This window comes from Xyrauchen texanus, chromosome 6, assembly GCF_025860055.1.
Source record: "Xyrauchen texanus isolate HMW12.3.18 chromosome 6, RBS_HiC_50CHRs, whole genome shotgun sequence".
NCBI classification, from domain to species: Eukaryota; Metazoa; Chordata; class Actinopteri; order Cypriniformes; family Catostomidae; genus Xyrauchen; species Xyrauchen texanus.
In genome coordinates this window covers 6,078,393-6,104,154 of record NC_068281.1, presented here as the reverse complement: position 1 = coordinate 6,104,154, position 25,762 = coordinate 6,078,393, and the positions used below count along the sequence as shown (strand labels likewise).

The 25,762-nt window shown below is 36.7% G+C and overlaps 1 protein-coding gene across 2 annotated transcripts; it reads left to right on the top strand.

Annotated features, from left to right (window-relative positions):
- Positions 1-388: 388 nt before the first annotated feature.
- On the top strand, positions 389-25,090 carry LOC127645085 (nuclear receptor ROR-beta-like). Of its 2 annotated transcripts, none has more exons than XM_052128605.1 (10): positions 389-648; positions 8,613-8,698; positions 8,931-9,072; positions 9,738-10,199; positions 10,284-10,405; positions 11,342-11,474; positions 13,552-13,659; positions 16,055-16,165; positions 16,355-16,467; positions 20,997-25,090. In XM_052128605.1, the coding sequence occupies exons 1-10, from the start codon at positions 642-644 to the stop codon at positions 21,156-21,158; spliced, it is 1,446 nt and encodes a 481-aa protein (XP_051984565.1). In that variant the 5' UTR covers positions 389-641; the 3' UTR covers positions 21,159-25,090. The 2 variants fall into 2 exon arrangements, with proteins under 2 accessions (XP_051984565.1, XP_051984566.1); XM_052128606.1 differs by lacking the exon at positions 20,997-25,090 and adding an exon at positions 18,901-18,995.
- The last annotated feature ends 672 nt before the right edge of the window (positions 25,091-25,762 follow it).

Below are 25,762 nucleotides of genomic sequence, written 5' to 3'. Positions count from 1 at the left end.
TACATTTTTCGAAATTCATTTTTGTGGGAATTAACATTATGCCACAAATGCTTTCGATTGAGCTTAACTTGTAATGAACATTCCTTTAAGTCACTATTGAGTTTTCCCTTCATCTGGGACCTTGGACCAATTGTACTAAAAGATAATTGTCTCTCAGTAGGCCTATAACCCAATAGTAGGCTTATTACTACAGAACATAATGGATTGCACTGCAATATATGGAGAGAAAATTCTGAGCATTATAAATGAAACCTCATGTTGTTGTATAATCATTGCTGGGACTCTTTAGTCCCACCTTAAGCGCTGATGCGCGCCCCCGTCAGGAAAGTGCGGGAGCGCGGTAGCGTGAGATCATGTGAGAGTCCACGCGTTGGAAAGTAGGTTAGCAGGGTAGAGTGAGAGGCAAGGGAAGAGGACGATTCAGACGCGCCATAACACACACATCGAAAGCGCAAAAGGACGCTCTTAGGGACGCAAACTCACTTTGAGGATCTTCCTTGTATTTAATTTGCCAATAATGCTCTCTGTCGAATCCGAAAAATTATATTCGCCAAGTAATCTCAAGAAAGCGACCTAGTCCGGCCAACAGGCTATTGCTCCGTACCCTGAAGACTTTGGAAATTGAAGAAACAGCCATCAACATGAGAGGTAAGACGCTAGCTTTAGTTTATTGCATAGCTATTGCGTAGTTATTACACTGTTATAAAGCAATCTTAGATTTATTAGCTATAATTAACTGTTTGAAATGATAGGAACACTTTAATTACATATAGAATACATGTGGTTTACATGAAATGCCATGCGATGCTCATGCAGGAACGCACGCCGCTCTCCTGGCATGCGTAAAGCCTGGTTGCGCGCTAATAATTGATGCGTTTATTTCGGTCTGATGTCTTTAAAGTCAACTGTCCCGACGGGTTAATTCACAGTCATTCTATTTCTGTATACTGCGTGGAGTTTTCCCTCTTGCGTTGCCTCCTTTACCACGCTGGCACTTGTTACATTGTGGCGCGATTACATGGAATGCAACAATGTTCCCATTCTTTACAGTTTAAACGTTACAATGTACCAACAGAATGAGTTTGTAATTCTGTCGCAGTTTTGAATAATGAAGCTCTCAGTGGCGGTTACGGATGCTGGCATGTTTGACGTGTCGTTTGTATTACATAATGGGGTACATTTGGTGGTCTTTTCCCATATATATCTATATATATATATATATATATATATATATATATATATATATATATATATATATATATATATATATTCTACAATTATAGAATATTTGTAGAAAATATATATATATATATATATATATATATATATATATATATATATATATATATATATATATATAGAATTAAAACATTATAAAAATATAAATGTTTTATGTATAAAATTCCTCCAAACATCATGAGGTGCACAATCTCTTGAAATAGAAAGGATTTGGATGATTCACATTTGGATATTCAGAAAGTAGTTCGCCAAACATGCCATGTTAATTGTAATGTTATATTTAAACTCTTCGTTTAGGGTTGTTTTTGTCTTAAATGTAAATGTGTTGGAGAAGGTTTTTCCCTCTCTCTTGTGTCGGCTGCGTGTTGTTGTTTTTGTAGAGCAGCATGGCAAGCTGTGTGAGCTGCCCTCAAGCCTTCTGTTCTACTGACCTAGTTATGTCACTGAGCATTACACAGCATTCACAGGAGGGAACGGGGAGAGGGAAAGAGATAGAGAGGGTGCGGGGCGGGGAAGCGCTTTGCTGGACTCGTGCAAACCCATGCGGTCTGTTTAGCGCCTTTTCCCGAGGCGCAAACCTTCGAAATTGGGAGTTTGAACTTGAACTCGAGGATTCGACCCTAAACATCAGGGGCATAGCAAGGAAATAACTTTTGGGTGGGCCTCACTAAACATTTTCCTGAACAACAGAGAAGCATAACATTAAAACAGTTCTTTCACACTTTCATAAATTTGAATTAATGTATAGTAAAATATAATATATATATATATATATATAAGAGCCTAAGACTTTTACACAGTATGTATATATATATATATACAGTATACACACACACACACACACACACACACACACACACACACACACACAGAGCACGGCTCATGTAGATCTGTGCCACTGTATGACATATATTGGAAAGCATGTTTCAAGTAGATTTTTGTTTTGGAAATCTGTTTTAAGTAGAGCTCTAACTATAATTCATCATCCTCCCTGTTGGAATACACAATGGAAACTTTGTCACATAGCCACGATCCTTAACCTGCAATACAGTTCAGAATTTGTTTATTATCTTGAAAAACAAAAGAAGTTTATGACAGTGATGAGAATCAAAGTCTTTTGTCGTTTCATTTCTTTATTTGTGTTGCCGTCACACAGTAATTTTTGCCATCCACCCATGTTCCACAATGCAAGTCTTAAAGGGGTCATGACATGGGTTTTTTTATTGTATTATTATGTTCCCTTAGGTGCAATTATAGTATTAATATATTTTGTTTTAAGAAAAACATTTAAAATCTAGTGATTTATGACCTTTTCCCACCCTGTTTCTCATCCTCTGATTCAAACAGTCTGTTTTGGGGGCGTTTTCCATTTAAGACTTCAGTGTTAACGCCCACTGTTATGATTGGCTAACGTCACTGCCTATGTATCAATTATTGACGCCCCCAGCCAGAACAATATGCAAGTAAACTAAGTAAAAACACTGTGATTATTCATAATGAATGAAATTGCGCTTTAAAAAGTAGTTTAAAGTTTAAAATAGATTACTTACAGTTTGCGTCGTCGTTGTTCCCAGAATAGTCGGCACAGACTTATCTTTGAGCAACAGTTTTCTGGAAAAGCCAGCATCATATTGAGATTTGTTCTCAAAACAGTCATCCTTAAAATGTACAGAACAAACGCTTAAGTTAACACTGCCGTGACTGGGACGTCCGCAAAAAATAAACTGCATCCATTTTTCCCTGACGTCTGGATCTTTCGGCAGCTTATTCAGAGGTTTTGTTTGACCACAGCCAGGAACAGCACATCTGTGTGGCATCGTAATTTTCCTGTGCACAAGTAGTCTCTGTCAGAGCTCGCTGTCCATCGACTGAACACTTGTGAGGCGCACGGTGATACGAAATGTGCGTAGTTGTCTTGCGCTTAAAGCGTAGTTATCTTGTGCTGGAGGCGGTCATATGCAAACGCTGGTACGTCACTTCTAACCGTCACGTCACTTCTAACCATGAATCCAGAACGAGCTGTATTTTGAGCTTGATTAAATAAATGATTCGTTTAGAATGGGGAGGACGTCTTAAAATATTAAACTTGCAGGACTTTTTAATGATACAAAGACCTCTTATATACCAAAAGATCAAGGCAAATTTGGTTTCTCATGTCATGACCCCTTTAATTTGTGGTTTTGTCAACACCAAAATGATGATAATCACTTCAAATCAAAGACCGTACACACGGTGCATGCATCAATGAAGCCTTTATCTCATGTAAATTCATTAGATTTATACTGTACATGTAATTGTAGCTCAACTGCTAAAGCATGGCGCTTGCTATAACAAGGTTCTCGGTTCAATTCCCAGGGAATATATGTTTATATGAATATAAAAAGCTGTACCTTAATATGGATAAAAGCATATTAAATGTATAAAGGTTTCAATACCATACAAGTTTATTTATTTCTATAGCACATTTCAAAATAACAGAAATCGACTGTGCTTCACAGGGAAATGTTACAGCAGATGAGTTGGTTTTATTTTAGAGCACAGCCGCTTGCTGTTTGGTTTGGCATCAGTACAGTCCTTATGCCATCAATGACCTTTATTCTGTGATGACCAGACAGGAATGCTTGGCCAACATTCAGCAAAAGTGCACCTCTGAAAATGTACTTACTGAAACACTAACCGTTTCACACACTCGGGTCTTATCTGAAACTAGAGGGTAATTCTGTTCTATCTGTGTGAATTCGTCAGGATTTCACATCAGCTGGGAGAGAACAGGGGTGTATTATATAAAATAGGTGAGGTGTTAGCACATTGTTCTTTACTTTGGCCTACATATGCAAAGAATTTGAGCGAACTCCCTCTGCTCATTACTGTGACGAAGAAAGACACTCACGTCAGAGATTATCGATTTGGAAAACAAATCTGAGAAAATGAATTGCAATTAGAAACCTTGTTACACCTTCTTAATTGTATTTTCATATGAAAGAAAACAGAGCTACGCTACCTTATATAATAATATTGTAGTTTTCTAAGTCTATCGAGCAGTGTCATGAATTCACTTTTGTACTTTTTTATTTGCCCCTTGAATTAATTCATTTATTGTTTTAGGGCATTTTTGGATAAAATTATTAATAAGCCTTAAAGGAATATTTCACGCAAAAATGTAAATCATTCTCTCATAATTTTTTCACCCTCATGCCACCCCAGATGTGTATGACTTTCTTTCATCTCCTGAACTCAAATGAAGATTTTTAGAAGAACATCTCAGCTCTTTTGGTCCATACAATTCAAGTGAATGGGTGCCAAATTTTGTATTTTGAAGCTCCAAAAATCACATAAATCAGCATAAAAGTAATCCATAAGACGCCAGTGGTTAAATAAATGTCTTCAGAAGCGAGTGTGATATACAGATCACTTTCACATTCTTGTTCTTTTGTTTTTGCTGATTCACATTCTTCATGCTTATCGCCCCCTACTGGGCATGGAGAAGAAACAAATGACTTAAATATTGATCTGTTTGTCACCCACACCTATAATATCACTTATCACCAAAAATATGGATTAAAACACAGGAGTCATATGGATTACTTTTATGATGCCTTTATGTGCTTTTTGAAGCGTCATAATTTTGGCCCCATTCACTTGCATTGTATGAATGTACAGAGCTGAAACATTCTTCTAAAAATCATAATTTGTGTTCTGCTGAAGAAAGAAAGTCATACACATCTGGGATGGCATGTGGGTGAGTAAATGATGAAAGATGACCTGTGCATAAACACAGATGACAGTTGCTGCTGCAATAATTTCCTAAAATTTTGTGATCTTGTAGAATATCTTGGAGCATTACCACTCAAAGTGGAGTGACTGTTCACGTTTATAAGGTTTCGAAAATAATTCCATTCTTCATCTGTCTTGCATTTTGTGTACTCTTGCTGATATCAAAAAGTGGCATTTAGAACATAAGGGTATGTGGAAATATAGAGTATCATATTGCTTTAGTGCTACTAATTTGAAACAGAATTTTGACTGTTGAGGTATTTTGGGGTCAGTATACAGTACTTTACTGCGTGCAAAGACTTTTGACTTTGAGCATGCAAAATGTATTCGCACACCCGCAACAAACCAACTCGAGAGGGCTTTTGGTTAAAAAAAGAAATAAATATCTAATAATTAGAGCTGTCAATCGATTACAATTTTTAATCGAATGAATGACATGGTGTCCCGATTAATTAATCGCGATTAATCGCATATACAAATATTTGCTGAGAAAGCCCCTCATATAACAATAATTAAATATATAAAGATTATATCAATATATAATTGTACATAGTTACCTTTAAATATTACAAAATTATATATATATATATAATAAAAAATATTCAGATAATTAAAATGCATTATATTCTTGTAGCAGAAGAGTTAAACATTGATAATACAATACAAAAAGCGGCTTTAGAATACAATGTATTGTTTACTACCATATTATTGATCATAAGTCAATCATTGGCATACAGTTCACAGCAATACATTTCACAAGTGAATTTGTCAATCAGTTGGAGATTTATTATGAGGGCTTGTTTAAGAGCCCGTCAATCTACACCTGTGTCAGATGTCTTGGGTGCGTTGTGTCATAAACAGAAAATGTTTAGTTCACTGTTTCAAGTTAAATATAGTTTAATACTCAATCTTTAAACACATCATGAGATCCCTTAGTTCGCATTTGCGCTCCTTCTAGTGTTTTGAACACAAGTATGTAATGCATGTTTGTATTGTTCTGCCTACTGAAGTGTTTCTTCATTGTATAAACTGTGTGTTGCTCATACAGCTGAAAGTTCACTTACTGCCCTCTGGAGTATACAGGTGGTACTACAAGCTTGCATTTCTCAGGAATCTTCCTTATTATAGTGCGATTAATTGCGTAAATTTTTTTAACGCGTTATATATTATCTGGCGTGCCTAATTATGTGTTTTATTGTTTTGTTGTGAAGCTGAAGATTTAGAGAAGTTGATGTTAACTGAGAGTTTTGTTACATTGAACTGACTGAACTAAAAAAAGCACAGAGAAGGCTGTATTCAAGTATACTTTAGGCAGAAAATAAAAGCCTTCCTGAAGCGTGCCACTGCACCCCGTCTCCTCCTTTCATACCCGAACCTTAGCGTGTGTTACATGCTTAGTTTGCTTGACATTTTAATAGGGATGCATTTTGATGAAGGGCTTTGGCCTGTTCTTATCTGCCAAGCAAAAGACTGGTATGTTTGTGTTCCCTTTCGGTTCAGTTTCACCTTAACAGAGAAAAGGGAAAGGACTATTCAAATTGCGTGTGCTATGGATCCGCCCACAGCCACCCTCCCTTTTTCACTGAGAAAGTATGTCAGAAGGACAGCGAGTCCACATGGGCACACAGCCAAGTTGAACTGAGTGGCTCTAAGTGTCTGCCAATAATAGTCACAGCTGCCTGCACATTGACCAATAGGCTCCCAGAAGCGCTAGGGAGGCGAAACCTCTGCATTATTAGACTGAGCAGCCCTGAATGACATGTTTGTGGAATGTTTGCAGACGAAGGTTATATAACACTACACAAAGTGCAGTATGGGAGGGGCACCCAAGTGCTTACAGATTTTTCCATTGCATGTTACAGTGTATCTTGGTCATTGCGTTCAACTGACAGACGAGCCAGAAAAACAAAATGGATGATGTTCTTTTTTCTTTTGAGCATGCCGCTGCAAGCTACTGCAATAATATTTTTATGCCTAGATGAAAAATTCATGTTTTTTTTGTATTACATAACCATACATTGTCACATTTTTTAAACATTGTTTTACTTATTTTGTTTAATTTTTCTACGATGTGCAAATAATTATTAAAGATTACAGTCACCCATACTTAAGCCACGTTAAATAAATGTCTGAATGTCATTTTTTAGATACGTCAATATTTCAAACCAAGTGGCATCTGCAAACTAATAAATAGAATATCTATATATTTGAATGTATATGTATTTATGTACAGTATATATACAGTGTACTGTATATACAGTATGTGAAAGTAAATTGGAGTATCTCATTTCTAATGGGCCCTTCACTGTGTTCCCCTGATCATCTGACAGCTGCTTTAGGGCCCCTCATAAAAGCTGAGACATAATACACCTTTCATTTGGAAAATGTATCCTCTGGCTATTTGTGTCCTCCATGCCATGCAGAGTGAGAGAGAGACTCTATCTTGCTATAATCATCATTGGTTACTTTTTTCACCCAATTTGTTACATACATTTTTCAGTACTTAGGACACTTTTTCTCATTCACATCATCACACGGTGTGTTCTTTCTTTTCCTCAAAGACTTGAGGAAAAGATCTCTTGCGATGCTCGATCTATCACTGTCAGGCTTACAATGCTTTACAGATAGATAGCCCTGTATGAATAGCCCTGTATGAATTGATGGTAACATAATAATAATTAAAAAAAAAAAGAAATCAGTCTTCTGCAAAAAGCAGTTTCAGCTGTAGTATGTCTAATTGTTGCTCCATTTGCATGTAATTTGTTCAGATTCTGAAGATACATAAATAAATCAATGCAAAAATTTACCATATTGCTGTTTAATTCAGATTCAGTCTTTTTCTATTGAACATACATTTGTGGCTGTAGATACAGAGTTTTGCTAATGGATAAGCTTGAGTGAGAAAAGATGTCAAAATTATAATAATAATAAATAACGTATTGTATGTATGGTTAATTTTCTCACCCTCATGTCATTCCAGATGTGTATGACTTTCTTTCTTATGCAGAACTCAAATGAAGATTTGTAGAAGAATATCTCAGCTCTGTAGGTCCATACAATGCAAGTGAATGGTGGCCAGAAATTTGATGATCCAAAAAGCACATAAAGGCAGCATAAAAGTAATCCATATGAATCCATTGGTTAAATACATGTTATCAGAAGGGATACAATAAGTGTGGGTGAGAAACAATTTCTTTTTTACTATAAATCTCCACCTTTGATCAATCTCGACCAGTAGGTGGCGAAATGCACGAAGAAAGCAAATCACCAAAAAAACTAAAGAAGATGAATATGGAAGTGAAAGTGGAGATTTATTGTAAAAAAGGACTTCAATATTGATCTGTTTCTCACCCATACCTATCAAATCACTTCTGAAGATATGAATTATGAGCTTCAAAGTTCTGATCACCATTCACTTTCATTGTATGGATCTACAGAGCTGAGATATTCTTCTAAAAATCTTTGTTTGTGTTATGCTGAAGAAAGAAAGTCATACACATATAGGATGGCAAAAGGGTGGGCAAATTATGAGAGAATTTCCATTTTTGCGTGGGTGAACTATACATTTAATGCCTAAAATGATGTTTTTTGTATTCCAGCTCAAATTGAGGTTATACCCTGTAAGATATGTGGCGACAAATCTTCCGGGATTCATTATGGTGTTATCACCTGTGAAGGGTGCAAGGTAAGAATTTTAACTATAGTCCCCCCATAATTGTTCATAGTTTTTCTTCTTTCTTTACATAGGTGTGCAATTCACAAACACAACCGTCATATTTGCCTTTATTATGTTGTTTCCATGCATTTCAGAGCAGTTTATATTGCTTTATGTTCATCATAATCCACACCAACATACTCACTCAATACCTGATTTCACTCATCTAGTACACTGAGGTAACAATATTTTGCTTTTGAAGGGATTTTTCAGACGCAGTCAGCAGAACAATGCCATGTACTCATGCTCGCGGCAGAGGAACTGCCCGATCGACCGAACCAATCGGAACCGCTGCCAACATTGTCGCCTGCAGAAGTGCCTGGCACTCGGCATGAGCCGTGATGGTAAGCTCAAGTATAAATGCCAAATTGGTCTTCCAGGAGAAATACAAGACTTTTTTTTAAGGTTTTGGATTCCACAAAAAAGTACAAGACTGTGTAAGAACTAGATTAGGAGAGAGAGGTCAAAAGTGCAGTTGATGAAGTCTTGGGACAAACAATTGCAATTCTCGCAATAATATCCAGATCTTGACCTGCATAACGTTTTGGGCTGGATGCAGGAGTTCTTTGTATTTTCACATTCAAATTTTTATAAAATTGTCTGTTATTTAAGCTGCTTACATGGTTGCCATGACTCCTGATAAAAAATATTTATAAGACAGTTCCCCATCATATCTACTAAATAGAAAAACACTGTTTGATTACTCAATTTGCTTGTACAGAATTTAGGATTTGCTATATTTATAGCCATGGTCTGTATTACATATTGTGTATAGTTGTATGTTGTTATATAGTTGTAATTCAAAGTGTTCTATAAGTTACATCCTGCCGTGATTTGTTAATTGCACTTTTTTGACCACTTTAAATGTACATACTTTTTAAGTTCAAACTCTAAAAACTCATAAAATCAAATAACGAATAGCAGAAACTATTGTTATAACTGATAATGATATGTTGTTTGACAGTCAAAACAACCATCTATATTTCTCTCCCTCTTCCTCCTTCCATAGCGGTGAAGTTTGGTCGGATGTCAAAGAAACAGCGAGACAGCCTGTATGCAGAGGTGCAGCGACACCAGCAGCTGTCTCAGGAGTGCCTAGCGGGTTTAGGTAGTGGTCTGACATCGCGAGACCACGAGGAGACTAGCGAAGACAGCGCGAACAGCCGGCCGTACAGCAGCGGAGGCTCCAGCACCACCCTTAGTGACCTAGACGACATCGACATGCTGCCAGACGGCTTGCTCTTTGACCTGCCACTCACCCCAGAGGAGACTGGGGAGTACTGCACTCTAGAGATGCTCGGGGGCGGGTTAGGAAGTGGAAGCTCATCCAATCAGAGCTCTCCAGAGTCCAGCATGGTTGATTTGACGGAAGCAGGAAGGGTGAAACATGAGTATATCCTGTATGAAAACAGCCTGCTTACACACTCTCTCCTGGGGTCCCTACCTGACAACTGCTCTCTACACGACATAGGTGAGATGCTTTTATAGATGGATGGATGGATGGATGGATGGATGGATGAATAAAAATGCACTAATGTGTTTAATTTGTGTTCAGAGCGGATCACTCAAAATGTTGTAGAGTCCCACCTGGAGACGTGTCAATACAGCACAGAAGAGCTAAAGAAACTCAATTGGAATGTCTACACGCCTGAGGAAACTCGCAGCTTTCAACTCAAGGTAGATACACAGCTTTCAGATACTGTAACTGTATGCACATCTGCACCAGATGATTCATACTAGTGTTGTCACAATACCAAAAGTTTAGTAGTCGTTACCAATACCAGTGAAATTTCTCGATTCTCAATACCAATTTCGATACCACAGCAAAAACAAATTCATTAATGAAGTAAACATTGTTTCAAACTTACATTCTCTTTAGACTTGACATTAATAACTCACCAAGACAGTTATTTTTAAGTGTATTTGACCATTTAGGCACATATCCGGATTTCCGCGAGCGCTCGCAGAACACACATGCTCTTAAAGGAAAATTCTCGGGTACATTACAAGTGAAGTTCAATTGACAGCATTTGTGGCATAATATTGATTACCACAAAAATTACGTTCTAATCGTCCATCACTTTTCTCAAGAGTGAGGCACTTACAATTGAAGTGAATGGGACCCATTTAAATTGGCCCCCATTCACTTCCATTGTAAGTGTAAGCACTGAAACACAGATTTTTGCTATTTTTAAAGAAAAGGAGGGGCAAGTAAAAATATTTTTTGTTGTGGTAATCAATATTATCTCACAAATGCTGTCAACTTGTATTGAACCCAGAATATTATTTTAAGCACATGTATAGGAAGAAGCTTCCTGTCAGTCAAAGTGTGCAGGGAAAGAAATGAGTCCATACTCTGCCCTACCATTACTGTAGAAATTCTAGTATAATTTTATCTTTTTCATTTTAGTATTGACTTGGTACAGAAGTACCAGTCCTTTTTACGTTCCGATTTCATATCGAGCGCATAAGTTTGCTGCATTTTTGCTTCAACAAGATGTTATATCCCCTCTACACTTTTCATTGCAAATTTGCATTACTTTGTAATGAAGCTCTTTGCATTGGTTTTATATGTTTCAGTATGTCTTTGTTAATGGATCTCTTTGTGTTCAGTCTGCAGAATGCATGTGGCAACAATGTGCCATGCACATCACAAATGCCATCCAGTATGTTGTGGAGTTCGCCAAGCGCATCTCTGGATTCATGGACTTGTGCCAGAATGACCAGATAATCCTGCTCAAAGCAGGTCAGTGCTGCCTTTATCTCACAGATTACAGATTATACATCAGATTTCTTGCTTATATCACCTCATCCAATCACTGTCATTACTATTTCTGATTTGGCCCAGGGCTTCTCTTAAATAATTTTATCAGTATTAATAGTGTTATGATAAAACAATTAGACGATTTAGAGGCCGAGAGCATATTTTAAATAAATAAAGGGTGAATGTATGAATAAATATGTATACAATTACATATACAGTTTTACAATTACAAATAAGAATAATATTTAAAAAGACAACATGAAGCAGCATTTGCATCGCCTTTAAATTCCGCAACGTGATGCTGCCTATTTCCAAGTGAAACTGAATATTTAGAGGGAAATAATGTAATTTAAAGGAATATTCACAAAAAATAATTTCAACTCATCCCTCCTTTTCTATAAAAACAAAAGCATAAATCGAGGTTACAGTGAGGCACTTACAATGGAAGTGAATGGGGAAAAGTTTTGGAGGGTTTAAAGACAGAAATGTGAATCTTATAATTTTATAAAAGCACATTCATTAATTCCTCTGTTTAAACTTGTGCATTCTTTGAGCTGTAAAGTTGTTTATATCGTCCTTTTTGAAGGATTATAGGGTTGAGGTTATGTCGTCATGGCAACCAAATTGTAAAAGTTGACACAACTTTACACAGAAAAGGTTATCACTCTAAATTAATGTTAACACTCATATTGTTTAAGTATTGTGGCTATACTTTTGAAAGAGTGAGTATTTAAATGTTTACAGACTGGCCACATTCATTCCATTGTAAATGCCTCACTTTAACCCTGACCTTTCTTTTTTTTTATTTTTTTTTATGAAAAAGAGAGACAATTTGAAAGTAATTTTTGTGGTAACCAACATTATGCCACAAATGCTGTCCACTGATCTTAACTCGTACTGAGCTCTGAATATTATTGAATATTATCAGAATTTGAAATGATGCTAAATGATGAACAAACCTCTAATCCTAAGTAACAAATCTTTGCGTGTAACTTGTCCTGCACTGTCGGTACCCTACGGACATGAATGATACCTTGAATAATGTGGCTTGTTGAAGAGACTTGTGCTGCCGGATCTTCAAATTTTGCCTGACAGACAATAAAACAGGCAACTACAAAATAATCCCATAGATTTACATTGAAGGAGGGAACCAATCCATATAAAGACCAGAATGTTATAGAAACCTGTACAAACCTTGTACAGTAAGCAACCACCTAACACACGCTAGAAACACCCTAGCAACCACTCAAAACACATTAGCAACTTTGCAACAGTCTTAAAACCACTCAGTACATGTTTGTAACCTAATAGTATTGACCTGGTAACCGCCCACAACAACCTAGTATGTATTTTCTATATACAAAATTCCTAATTACTGTATATTTACTTATTTATTATATTATCTTTTTCTAATGTTTGTGTAAAATGCACTAGTCAATCAGGCACACTAAGGCCAGGGACATGTTTTGAGAAATCAAATCTTTTTGAGAAGTCAATTTTGATTTCATTTTGTCTTTAATCCTGACATATTTCGTAAAGAAGTTGAAACCCAATGAACCAGATTACTTGGCATTATTAGAGTACATGCTACACTTACTCTTATAATTTACTCGTTTAAATCAGACACTTTTGCCCGGCAAAACACATACATTAATATATACAGACACAGTTCAGTCCTGTCCGTTGTTCTGAATTAAGTCTTGGAAACTTGCACTAACATTTGTCTCCCCTTGTGTTTATTTCTCCAACATTCTATCTACTTCTGTTCTCTGTGCTTACTGTATATAAAAAAATTAAAAATAATCACCAAATAAAATCCCTACTGAAAAACTCTGCATTTTATTCTGATGGTGTGCAAATATTTGACATTTGCTGTTCCCATATTTGGAATAAAATTGTAATGTTTTTCTGTGTACGGTGGGGCATATTCCTGCTTTTCGCAACCTATTCCCTGCACTCTTTCTTTCTGTTTCTCTGTTTCTCTCTCTGTCTGTCTCCCCCTCTGCCCAACCCCCCATCACATTTTTTGCCACTCTCTTTCTATCTATTACTGTTCCAGGATGTCTTGAAGTGCTGCTGATCAGAATGTGTCGTGCGTACAACTCTTCTAATAACACTATATTTTTTGATGGAAAGTTTGCCAGCCCGCAGCTCTTCAAAGCCCTTGGTGAGTCTCTGGCTATGAAGCTAATTACTGTACTACTGCTATGTGCTAGTCTGCTGCAGGTGCTATTTGGGGGAGGGACATTTTCATTCTACCAAGTATTTAATTCAAGAATACTGTGTGTAGTGCAAGATGAGTCATCATCAATATTTTTGGTCCATTTTCCCAGAAGAGAAAGATAAAAAATGTTAAATAGGTACAGTATGTGTCAACTTTTAAGAACACACTAGAATATTGATGCCCTCAAAGCTATGAGACATTGACGAAACAGAGTGATCACACTGTGAATTCAGCAATAGTTGGTCGAAAGCTATTTACATTTACATTTATGCATTTGGCAGATGCTTTTATCCAAAGCGACTTACAGTGCCATTATTACAGGGACAATCCCCCCAGAGCAACCTGGAGTTAAGTGCCTTGCTCAAGGACACAATGGTGGTGGCTGTGGGGCTTGAACCAGCGACCTTCTGCTTACCAGTACAGTGCTTTAGCCCACTACGCCACCACCACTCCATTAATTTATTTAGATTAAACCAGTCTGTGCTTAATGAAATTTGAACTACTGCCCCAAGTGGTCAAAGCTGAAATTTTTGTTAAACTTATGGTGACATGTGATCTCCGGTTTGCGTGTGAAACGTCCACATGGTGGCACCAAAAGTGAGTTGGATTTTTAGTCAACAGGAATGTATATTTCATGAACTCAGTGGCACTCAGTGGCACCACAGGGAAAGGTAAACACATGTGAGTTGATGTCAAAATATCTGATAGGGGATGGCACTTGTCAGTAATTAAGCAGAATGGGGTCGATTTCAGGTACATGGACATTTGGACACAGCATGTTGATTTCCAGTGTGATCAAGTTGGACTGAAAGCAACAAAATCTCCCATTTTGATTTCTTGGGACCATTTAACCTGCACAAATTGACTTCAAACATAATGTATACTGTTTCACTTACAATTTAATATATATAGAGTATGCAGTATTCAGTGTATACTGTGTGGTATGCATTGTCTCTTGCTTTGCAATGCAAAACACCATCAGCCTCTCAAAAGCAAGAAAACACAAGGAATCAGAGAGTCAGAGGAGAGGCTGAAATCAATACCTGTACTTAAGCACAAGGCAAATAGCTTTTTAACCCACTTTATGAAAACAATGCTCAGGGTGAGTAATAACTCTTCATCAGAGCCAAATGGATGTGAACTAAATGAAAAATATGCAGAGAGCATTCTTACTGTGTAATATATAAACTGGCAGCCAAATGTTTGGAATAATGTACAGATTTTGCTCTTATGGAAAAAAATTGGTACTTTTTTCACCAAAGTGGCATTCAACTGATCAAAATATATAGTCAGGACATTAATAACATGAAAATGTACTATTCAAATTTGAAAAAAAAAAAAAAAAAAAAAAAAATATATATATAATAAAAATATTCAGAACTTCTTAAACTACTTCTCAACAAAAAATCCTCCACGTGCAGCAATGACAGCATTGCAGATCCTTGGCATTCTAGCTGTCAGTTTGTCCAGATACTCAGGTGACATTTCACCCCACACTTCCTGTAGCACTTGCCATAGATGTGTCTGTCTTGTCGGGCACTTCTAAACCACCTTATAGTCTAGCTGATCCCACAAAAGCTCAATGGGGTAAAGATCCATAACACTCTTTTCCAATTATCTGTTGTCCAATGTCTGTTTCTTTGTCCACTCTATCCTTTTCTTTTTGTATTTCTGTTTCAAAAGTGTCTTTTCTTTGCTATTCTTCCCATAAGACCTGCACCCCTGAGTCTTCTCTTTACTGTTGTGCATGAAACTGGTGTTGAGCAGGTAGAATTCAATGAAGCTGTCAGCTGAGGACATGTGAGGCATCTATTTCTCAAACTAGAGACTCTGATGTACTTATCCTCTTGTTTAGTTGTACATCTGGTCTTCCACATCTCTTTCTGTCCTTGTTAGAGGCAGTTGTCCTTTGTTTTTGAAGACTGTAGTGTACACCTTTGTATGAAATCTTCAGTTTTTTGGCAATTTCAAGCATTGTACTGTATACTTCATTCCTTAAAACAATGATTGACTGACGAGTTTCTAGAGAAAGCCGTTTCTTTTTTGCCATTTTTTACCTAATGTTGACCTTAAGACATTCCAGTCTATTGCATACTGTGACAATTCAAAAACAAACACAAAGTCAATGTTAAGCTTAATTTAACGAACCAAATCCTTTTCAACTGTGTTTGATATAATGGCAAGTGATCTTCTAATACCAAATTAGCAATTTAGCATGATTACTCAAGGAAAAGGTGTTGGTGTGATGGCTGCTGGAAATGGGGTCTGTCTAGATTCAAAATTAATTTTTTCAAATATTTATAAATAATTTAATCGTGTGTGTGTGTGTGTTTTGAAGGGTGTGATGACCTGGTGAACGCCGTCTTTGAATTGGCTAAAGGCTTGAGTCGTCTACAGCTGAATGAAGAGGAAATGGCTTTATTCAGTGCTGCCATTCTACTGGCACCTGGTAAGACACTCATACACATGACTGGTGCCAATTTAGGGACCAATTTCAGAGCCATTTCCTGAAAACACAAAAACCTCAAAGGATTTTGGTCCTGGCAAATAAAATAAAATATGGATTGAGTCTAACTTGCACACAAGCATAAAATGATACACTCTCTCACAGTTTGAAACCTATGTGTGTGTGTCTCAGATCGGCCGTGGTTGACGGAGTCTCAGCAAGTACAGAAGCTTCAGGAGAAGGTTTATGTGGCCTTGCAGCACAGCTTGCACATGAACGGAGCCACCAGCGAGAAACTGGACAAGGTGAGGAACTAGACAAGAGCGCAAAGACACACACACATCTTTAGTGGTGGCTCAGCGGTTAAGGCTCTGGGTTACTGACCAGAAGGTTGGGGGTACAAGCCCCAACACCACCAAGACACCACTGTTGGGCCCTTGAGCAAGGCCCTTAACCCTATCTGCTCCAGGGGTGCCGTATCATGTCTGACCCCAGCTTAGCTGGGATATGTGAAAAAATCCAAGCTAAGGAAAAATATGTGAAAAAAAAAATTTTCTTTATATATGCAAAAAATGTATGTATAATGTGTGACAATAGATCAATTATTTTTAAATAAAGACAAAGACTTTCATATGAAGCTACTTATAATGACTAATATTACCCCTTCTCCTGAAAGAAAACGTTTTGCATTTTAGAATTTTAAATTACAGTAATTTATTTATGAATCATTTTTTCTATTGAGGACATTAAGGCAGATTTAGCTCACCTCTGGAGACAAATGTGTCCCCCAAAATAGTACATACACACACAAAATCAGATTAACATCTGATCACTGAACAAAGGATTTGCTCTCTTAAAGGAATATTCCAGTTACATTACATGTTAATCTCAATCAACAGCATTTCTGACACAGCATTGATTACCACAAAAATGTATTTAAAAAATCTAGAAAATGGGTTACAGTGTCAAAATATGGTGAATGGGGTCAATTTTTGTCAACAAACTCTAAAACCCCAAAATGATTGTCAAAATTACATTTTAAATAGCTCAAATAATACATGAATTAATGTAAGTTCTTTTAGAAATATATACGCTTTACATGTCTGCTTTCTTCCCATTCACTTCCACTGTAATTGCCTCACTGTAACCTTGATTTTTGAGATGAAAAACCACATTTTTGTGGTTACATTATGCCACAAATGCTGTCAGTTGAGCTTAACTTGTATTGAGTATGGAATATTCCTTTATTGAACAAGTGTTCCACTTCATGAATAAGTAATGTGGCCATACAGTGTGCACTACTGTATATAGAACCCCCACTGATTAACAGTGACTTTGAGCATCATAAATAGATGTGATGTTTTATATCATACAGTAGTGTGATAGCTCTTATGGTCTGTAAATGGTCTACACTTACATAGCATTTTTTTTTTAACCTTAGCGGTTACCAAAGCACTTTACACTGTGACTTATTCACCCATCACACTCATACACCAATGACGGCAGAGCTGCCATGCAAGGCGCTAACCTGCCATTGGAAGCAACTTGGGGTTCAGTGTCTTGCCCAAGGACACTTGTGGCATGTGGAGTTATGTGGGATGGGAATCGACCTTATCATGTCAATCCACCTTGAGTCATTAAGTTAAATGTGTTGATACTGCGCCATACTACCCCGTTTCATAGGCCAGGAAAGCACCTTTAGACATTGTACAGGATTTACAGGTAAAAGGTAAAAAAGTAGGATACCATTTTGTCTGATATTCATTGACAGTGGTTACGGATATTCATCTCTTGTTATAGTTTAACCTACAATCTAGTATTACCTCCATTACAGTAAAAAATGGTTGACTACACAATGAGTACCATAATGCAACATAAATAAAGCGTATAAAACAGACGTAAACGTCTTATCAAATTAGCAATCATATACAAGTAGCCCTTACATTCACACATTAAAATGTACAATATGAACAGCGTCAGACGGTAAAAATAATATGTTTTTTATCTGTAACGTGTTTCACAGCATGGGCAAGGAGGAGGCAGGAACCTAAACATAACATAAACTGCTTTCCAACATAAACAAAACAAAGATGCACACATTATGTTTCTCTCTCTCTATCTCTCTCTCTCTCAAACTGGTGTCCTGGCTGCTCTGTATCTCTCTCCCGCTGATTGGTCAACTCAGCGACAGATGTGCATCATCACGGCCTAGCCACACCCACCTCCTCGTCACAGTATCAAAATTTTAATTTACATGCAATACCAAAATAACTACGGGGCAAGTTCATCAAGCAAGCAAATACAATACAAGAAAATTACACAATCCATAAAACAGACTAAATCCGTTGGCCTGACAGTTATCCAATAAGCAAATCCAGCATAAAATGTAGCCTAAACCATTTCTTACCTTATCTTATTGCCTTCTTCCTTGCTAAGTCGTCCACTACATTGAAGTTAAGCTGTTACAGGTTCTGACTTCATGGCCATAAGAGATATAGAGTTAATGTGTTATTAAATGGTCACATTTTCATTCACAGATTTAATTCGGGACAGTTTGCAGAATGTGAAAAGTCAAGTCAAGTCATTTTTATTTGTATAATGCTTTTATAAATACACATCATTTAAAAGCAGCTTTAAAGAAAATCATATTGGAGCAGTTTAAATGAAACCCTTTTGTAAAAATATATATATATAAATTGGTATTTTTAAAAATCATGCCTTAATTTTTTTGTCTTTAGGCTACCAGTGAGCAAGTCAAAGGCAACTGTGGCAAGGAACGAAAAACTACATAAGATGTTAGTTAGTGGAGGAAAAAATCTTGGGAGATGCAAGGCTCAGCTTGGGAAGCCAGTTCCCGTTTGGCTATACAGCATGAACATAATGCCAGTATCAGTTATTTATGTATAATACAAGTTATGTATTCATTGAGTAAACAGTAGATTTTTGGGTAGGATGTTGATTGAACTGCAATTCCTTTTCATTGGATAATGTCTCTTTCAATACTCCTTCTGTTATGTACAGTTAGTTTTTGATGAAAAAGTAGAAGTAACATTAATTCTAATCACACATTGCACTGATGAGGTAAAGAAACCGCTCAACAGAAACTCGCTTGTCGATCTGCCGCTATTCTTAAAGAGACAGTATCAGTTTAGCACTTGTTATGCATATCAATGTAAACTCAATGTAATTACTTGTAAAATGTAGAAATTATGCATACAAACAACAAATATGTAACAAAATGTGTAATAAATGTGTAAATATGCAAATATTTAAAGGGACAGTTGTACATTCGGAAATATTTTAACTCAACAAACACTTTACAAATAGGTTTCTTCTGCATCTACGCATGGGTTTGGAGAAACCCGTGCAAAGCCCATCTCCATAAACCTAATGTTAACCTAGTAATAGTATAAAAGAGTAATAATTATTTTCTGGTAGGAACTGAGGTAAATCACGCAGGTCACATTCGAATAGCTAAGGCACACTTTACATTTTACATACTAAGCACTAAAATGTTAGCTGTTCTGTTTACATTTTTAGGTTCCAACCATGTGAATATTTTAAGAGTTAAAGATGTGTAGCTAATGTGAAATTACAAACAGTAACTGCTCAATATTATGAATGCAATTTCAAAACATCATATTAATTGCTAGAATGTGGAATTTGTAAAATTTTAAAAAGCTAAAATGTGATTAAAATAATAATAAACAAATTACAAATGATCTCCAATGTGTCCGTAGAGGGTTGCAATGCAATGTGCACATTGGAAAAACTTGAATGTAAATGTCCCAGCATTAACTAATTAATTTTTATTTATTTTTTTTACTGTTTTTTTTTTACTGTCATAACCACTTTAATCTGATTACACTGTTGTATGTATCAAAACAGAAAATGACCTATCAAATTCTTTCTAATGTACACCCTGCTATTTTTATATTTGATGGTGGATTTCATACACATTAGTCCAAACAACAGTAGAAGGCTTTCACACTGGCAGTTTAGTCCGAAACAGAATGCGGTTCACTGTTTTGCGGACCGCGGATCGGACCATGGTACCAAACTATGTAGGTGACTGCATGTAGGTGGTCTGAATTTGGTTGTAATGTGGCGTGTTCGCATGAGTGAGAAAGCAACCTGTACTAAGTTCCGCACTTGTTCAAGAAGTAAAATAAAATGCGTTATTGGCACTTTATTTACGTGCGTGAGTGAGCGTGCAACCACCTAACTCCTCCCACTTTTTCAGGCTACTTCCACCAAACTGCAATTTTCAGAGACGTAATAATTTTAAACTTAACCTTCAAGCTTTCAAAACATATTTAAAAATTTCAGACAAGGCTTCATCAAGCCAACATTATATTTTGTCTTGAAATGCAGTTTTAATAATAAGTAGAATAATAAACGCTTTTTTCGAGAGCACCTTAAAGAGTAAAGGTCAAACAAATACAATTAGAAACTGAAGGTAAAAGGGTCCTATAAGTCACAGGGTATTACAAGAAGGCCAGGGGGCCTTGGTATATTGTGAGAAATATAAATTGTACATGCTGTCTTTAGTTTGACATCTAACTGTATGTATGTGTGTATGTATCTGTATGTATGTGTGCTAACCACAGAAGCACACCACACGCTCGAAGAGTCTATGACCTTCCGTAGATGCTGTTAGTTTCTCTTATCGTATCCTCTTTTGGAACATTTCTTTTCATTGTTGATGGGCCTTCTGTACCATAGGAACACATAGCCCAGGACCCCAACACCCCTGGGTAGTCAAGGGCCCCTGGGTACTGGCCCTATTAGCCTGGTCTGTAATTGATCTATGCCACTTGTGTTGTGTTTGTAGATGGTGTCCAAACTACCACAGATGAAGTCTATCTATAACCTGCATATTGACAAGCTGGAGTTCTTCCGCCTGGTGCACCCAGAAACGGCCTACAGCTTCCCACCTCTGTACAGGGAAGTGTTCGGCAGTGAGATCAACTTCCCTGACTCCACCAGCCGTTAAAGAAGAAGAAAGAGAGAGATAGGGAGAGAAAGTGAAGAAGGGGATATTATGAAAGAGTGTAAAAGGTTCCAGGGAGAGAAGAAATAGACCACTGAGTGTAAAAACAGATTCTAAAATTAAGGCATTTATAAAACCTTGAGCAGTCCAGGTACAATCCTTCCCAGTTTAGTGCAGCAATGTTACATCGCAACCGTTAGTTACAACTCAAACACTTTCATATGATGCACAAACACACACAGCCACAGGAGCCAACATAAAGGGGCGAATTTACTAAACAGTTGCATCATTTTTGCTGTATTTCACCACAAATTTCCTACATCTTATTCACAAGCCACCCGCAATCCAGTTTAACCAGGTGCAATCAGTGCTGAAATAGTGATGCAACTCAAGTATTTAAATGACTTAATTTTTTTGTAAATTACATTGAACACAATTTTGTTTGACCTGATTTGCATACTTCCTTTGGTAAACCGGGTTTAAAAACAATGACAACAGCATGTGCAGATAAACAATGCTATCAGCGGGCACAATTGGTTCTTAGTAAATTCCCCCAAAGTTTTTCAGAATCCACGCTATTGTGCAACAGTGCACACATCACCATTTTATAAACACACTCACAACTGGAATACTCCTGGTTGTGCTTTCGAGCTGTTCTAATTTTATGGAAACACTCCTAAATTATTTTTATGTACAGAAGAAAGCTTGAAAGCATTCTTTTTTTTTTCAAACATGTACATGTTAAAGCATGCCACAATCCTTTCTGTACACAAAAAGATATTTAGAGTTTTATGTATACAATGATTTTAAGTGGATCAAACTCTCTTACACAGTCCATGTACCTTCAGGAGAGCACAAAAGGTCTTTCTCCCACCGTATCACTCTTTAAGCGTTAATATCACTATTTTTCCCCTTCTCCCCTTGTTTTTTCACCCTTGACGAATTATGAATGTATCCCATGAAACGCACTTTTTTACATTTTTTGAGACCGAATGTACACAATGCACTTTTGGTCCTGCGTTATGCTTTAAAAAAACTTTATAACAATCCACTCAAACAAAAACCTGATGTGCCCAACAAATGAAGGGAGCAATGATACCAAAACTCTACCAGTGCTGCGATAAAGGAATATTAAATCTTAAGTGCAAGTTAGGCTTTATCGACGGCATCTTTGTCTATTTCAAATCATCGTAAAATTTTGCAAACTGTATGATTGACCTGTTGACTTTCCTCGTAAGTGCATTTTTATCAACACATTTGTTTTTTGTTTGCTTTTACAAACTAAGAGATGAATCAAAATGATTTCTTTGGCTAGCATGCCACAGTTAGACCTTAACTTGTAATTAACCCGGAATATTCCAACAAAACCTACATAGTGTTATGACAATTAATACGAGAGAGCAAAATCATAAGATTTCGTACAACTTAGGAAAAATCCTAAAAACATAGTTCATTGGTTTGTTTATTTATTTCTATAAGAGCAAAAGTTGCACATTTTTGTACAAGCCAACATGTACAATTTCTTTTGATTTCACAATCTTGTACTATTATTATGGGCTGGCAAATCTATTTAAATGAACTAGAAATCTGAACTCTATGCGCAATAGAAGTTTACAATTAGAAGTTTACAATAGATTACAATTAGCACCAAAATGCAGTCATGGCCAAACATTTGTGAACGCCTTGTTTTGCTACTTTTCAGAAAAGAACCCATATGCACACAATTGTCACTTTATTTAAACAAACTAAAAACTCACAATCTGCAAAATCCACAGAACTACATAACTACATCAGTTGTAGAGGCTTTAGTTAGCTTTAGTAGAAAACTATGTTACTAATGCAAGAGGCTTAAATATACCTGTACACAGTAGATAATATAAGGTCATGTACCTCCTTGTTTTCACTTTGCAAACAACTTTTGACCGCAACAGTGCATAACGGGACATATTATTTGACCTTAACTGCCAAATAGCACAGAAATTACAACATGTTTTAAATTCAGTACAAGGAGTTTGCAAACTTTGGCATGACTGTGAATAATTGGCGAATGGAACATCCAAAGCAGTTATTCCACTAATACATACTCTTATTTGCTCAGGCACATTTTCAGTGTTTGGTGCATCTCCTTGTTTTGTTTTTTTGTCATTTTAATGCAATGAGACCTCAGTCCCACATCCCCTTCCCTTGTAAATGCCACTTTAAAAAAATGTATGTTCATTTAATTTATATGGACATTTATAAATGGTTATTTTGAATAGGAATATGTATAAAATAGGATATTTAGTCAAAAAAAGAAGAAAGAACTAGAAAGAAAAACAAGGACAGGTGCAGCAGGCGTAAGAAAGATTTAGAGGATTGTTCAAACAATGGAGCGAGCCAGGACTTTTACTAGCCGGCTCAAGAATTCCTTGGACTGCATTGGAATACCGGACCAGAGAGATCTCCTTTGAACGGACTTCCACCCACTTTGTTCTGGATGAAATTTGCAGGCTGGTCTCCTGTCGCATTCCAGATGGAATGCTTACAGGGGTTGGACAGTTATTCCGAGATGAGTTGGATGCGGCACGGAATTTGACACAGCTTTTTCACAAAAAGGCAAAGGAGCAGTGTTTTCTGGGACATGCACTAAGTTGGGAGTGCCTTGATAATCCCAGCCTGATCATGTGAGAGACCCTTCCTCCCGTGGGATCACCAGTTTGGTAAACCTCAAAACTGGTTTTCATAGACCGAAAGAAAACTCAATAGGTTCGGAATGTCACTCAAAGATTAGTCTGGGAACAGATACGCCACATGCATCACACGGCTTCAGGGAGCCTTGTTTGTGGTTACAATGAGCACGGATTATTATTGTTGTATTACTGTTGTATTATTTTGTAAATTGTTGATCAACTCTCCTTTTGTCCATTTCTATGGGACAGATTTTGTCCTTCAGTTCTCCTTTTCCCTACTCGTGCACCACAGTGCAACAACAAAAACTTGAGTTCTCAGCTACTCCTTTGAAAGTCAAGACTCTCAATATTGTCTATGTAACTACAGTATATACACTAAACAACTGGATTAAGGTGAGTCTCAAACATTGATCGATCACATCCCTGCTAATTGCTAAATAAAACCATTTTAAACCAGCCTAATCTGATTTTCTGGTCTTAGCTGGTCACTTTGGATACCTCAACTGGTCAGACTGGGGGACCATCTTAAAATCAGCTTACACTAGCTTGGCCAGGCTGGAAGACCAGCTAGACCATCCTAAACGAGACCAGCAAACCGTCTTTGATTATTATGTCAGTAGGGATGTTCTATTTAAAAGACTAAAATTACATGATATGGTGATCTAAGTAATTTTTTTAAGGAAAGAGAGAACTTTTCTTGTCTACCCAACCATGTTCAGAAAGTCTGAAAGAATATATTCAGTCATTTCTTTAGAAGAATACAGGAATTCTGTCAGTATAATGTATTTTGAAGTGTGTTGTTATGACAATCCCCACCTTTAGGCCTTTGATGCATGCCATCCTATTCAGAAAAAGTTGTGTTGTCTAATTCAGTCATGCTGTAAAAATGTATATGGTCCATGTTTGATTCTTTTTTTGTGTGTTTTTTTTTTTTTTTTGGTAGATGATATGTTTCTGCTGTGTGTTTCACAACAACAACAAAAAAAAGATTTATTCTCAGGGAGATAGCTGATCTCTGTCTAACCAGTATCCTCTGCCGACTACACACAAACATACTTTGCACCGAATAGGAGACCTGTACTCTTAATCACTGTGTCCTGTAGCTATATTTAAATATACAGTATATTTTTGTGAATGTCAATCACAAAGTGTCATTGACCTTTCCTCTTTCTGCTAATGTTCTATTAAAGGTTCTTTCAGCCTGAATTATATAAGACAATGAATATGACTACATGAGAGAAAATAAAATAAAATAAAATAAAAAACACTAAAGATGGATTTTATTCTTTCAAAATGAATGCTGATGTCCCTTATGATTTGTCTGCTTGACTAAATGGATTCTTGTCTCATTTTAATTTTAACATAGTCATCAAACCAGTACCAGTATTATTCTCTGATGGGCTAGATGCAATTTTCCTAAATAATTAGTGAGTAACAATCATTTTCATCATAAACGATGTAGTATTTACAGATATCATTACTAGATTTACCATAATAACCTTAGTGACAACAGTTACTACTGGGACCTCCTTTAAAGAGAAAGTTCACCCATTTACTCACTCTCATGCCATCCCAGCTGTGTATTTCTTTCTTCTGCTGAACACAAATGAAGGTCTTTAGAAGATCATTTCAGCTTTGTAGGTCAATACAGTGCAAGTGAATGGTGACCAGAACTTTGGAGGTCCTATAAGCACATAAAAGCAACTCCAGTGGTTGAATCCACAAAATAAAATGAACGTTGAGATTTATAGTAAACAAATTGCTTAAGCATTGATCTGTTTCTAACCCAAAACTATCATATCACTTCTGAAGACACTGATTTTACCACTGGAGTTATATGTATTACTTTTATGCTGCTTTTATGCGCTTTTTGGGCCTTCAAAGTTCTGGTCACCATTCCACAAGGAGAAAGAGTCATACACATCTCCGAATTTAGAA

Excerpts from the sequence above, each read along its gene's own strand:
- LOC127645085 (XM_052128605.1), top strand. Across the intron at positions 13,660-16,054 it reads GCAGCTCTTCAAAGCCCTTG|GGTGTGATGACCTGGTGAAC; the intron begins GTGAGTCTCTGG and ends TGTGTTTTGAAG. Across the intron at positions 16,468-20,996 it reads CCAGCGAGAAACTGGACAAG|ATGGTGTCCAAACTACCACA; the intron begins GTGAGGAACTAG and ends TTGTGTTTGTAG.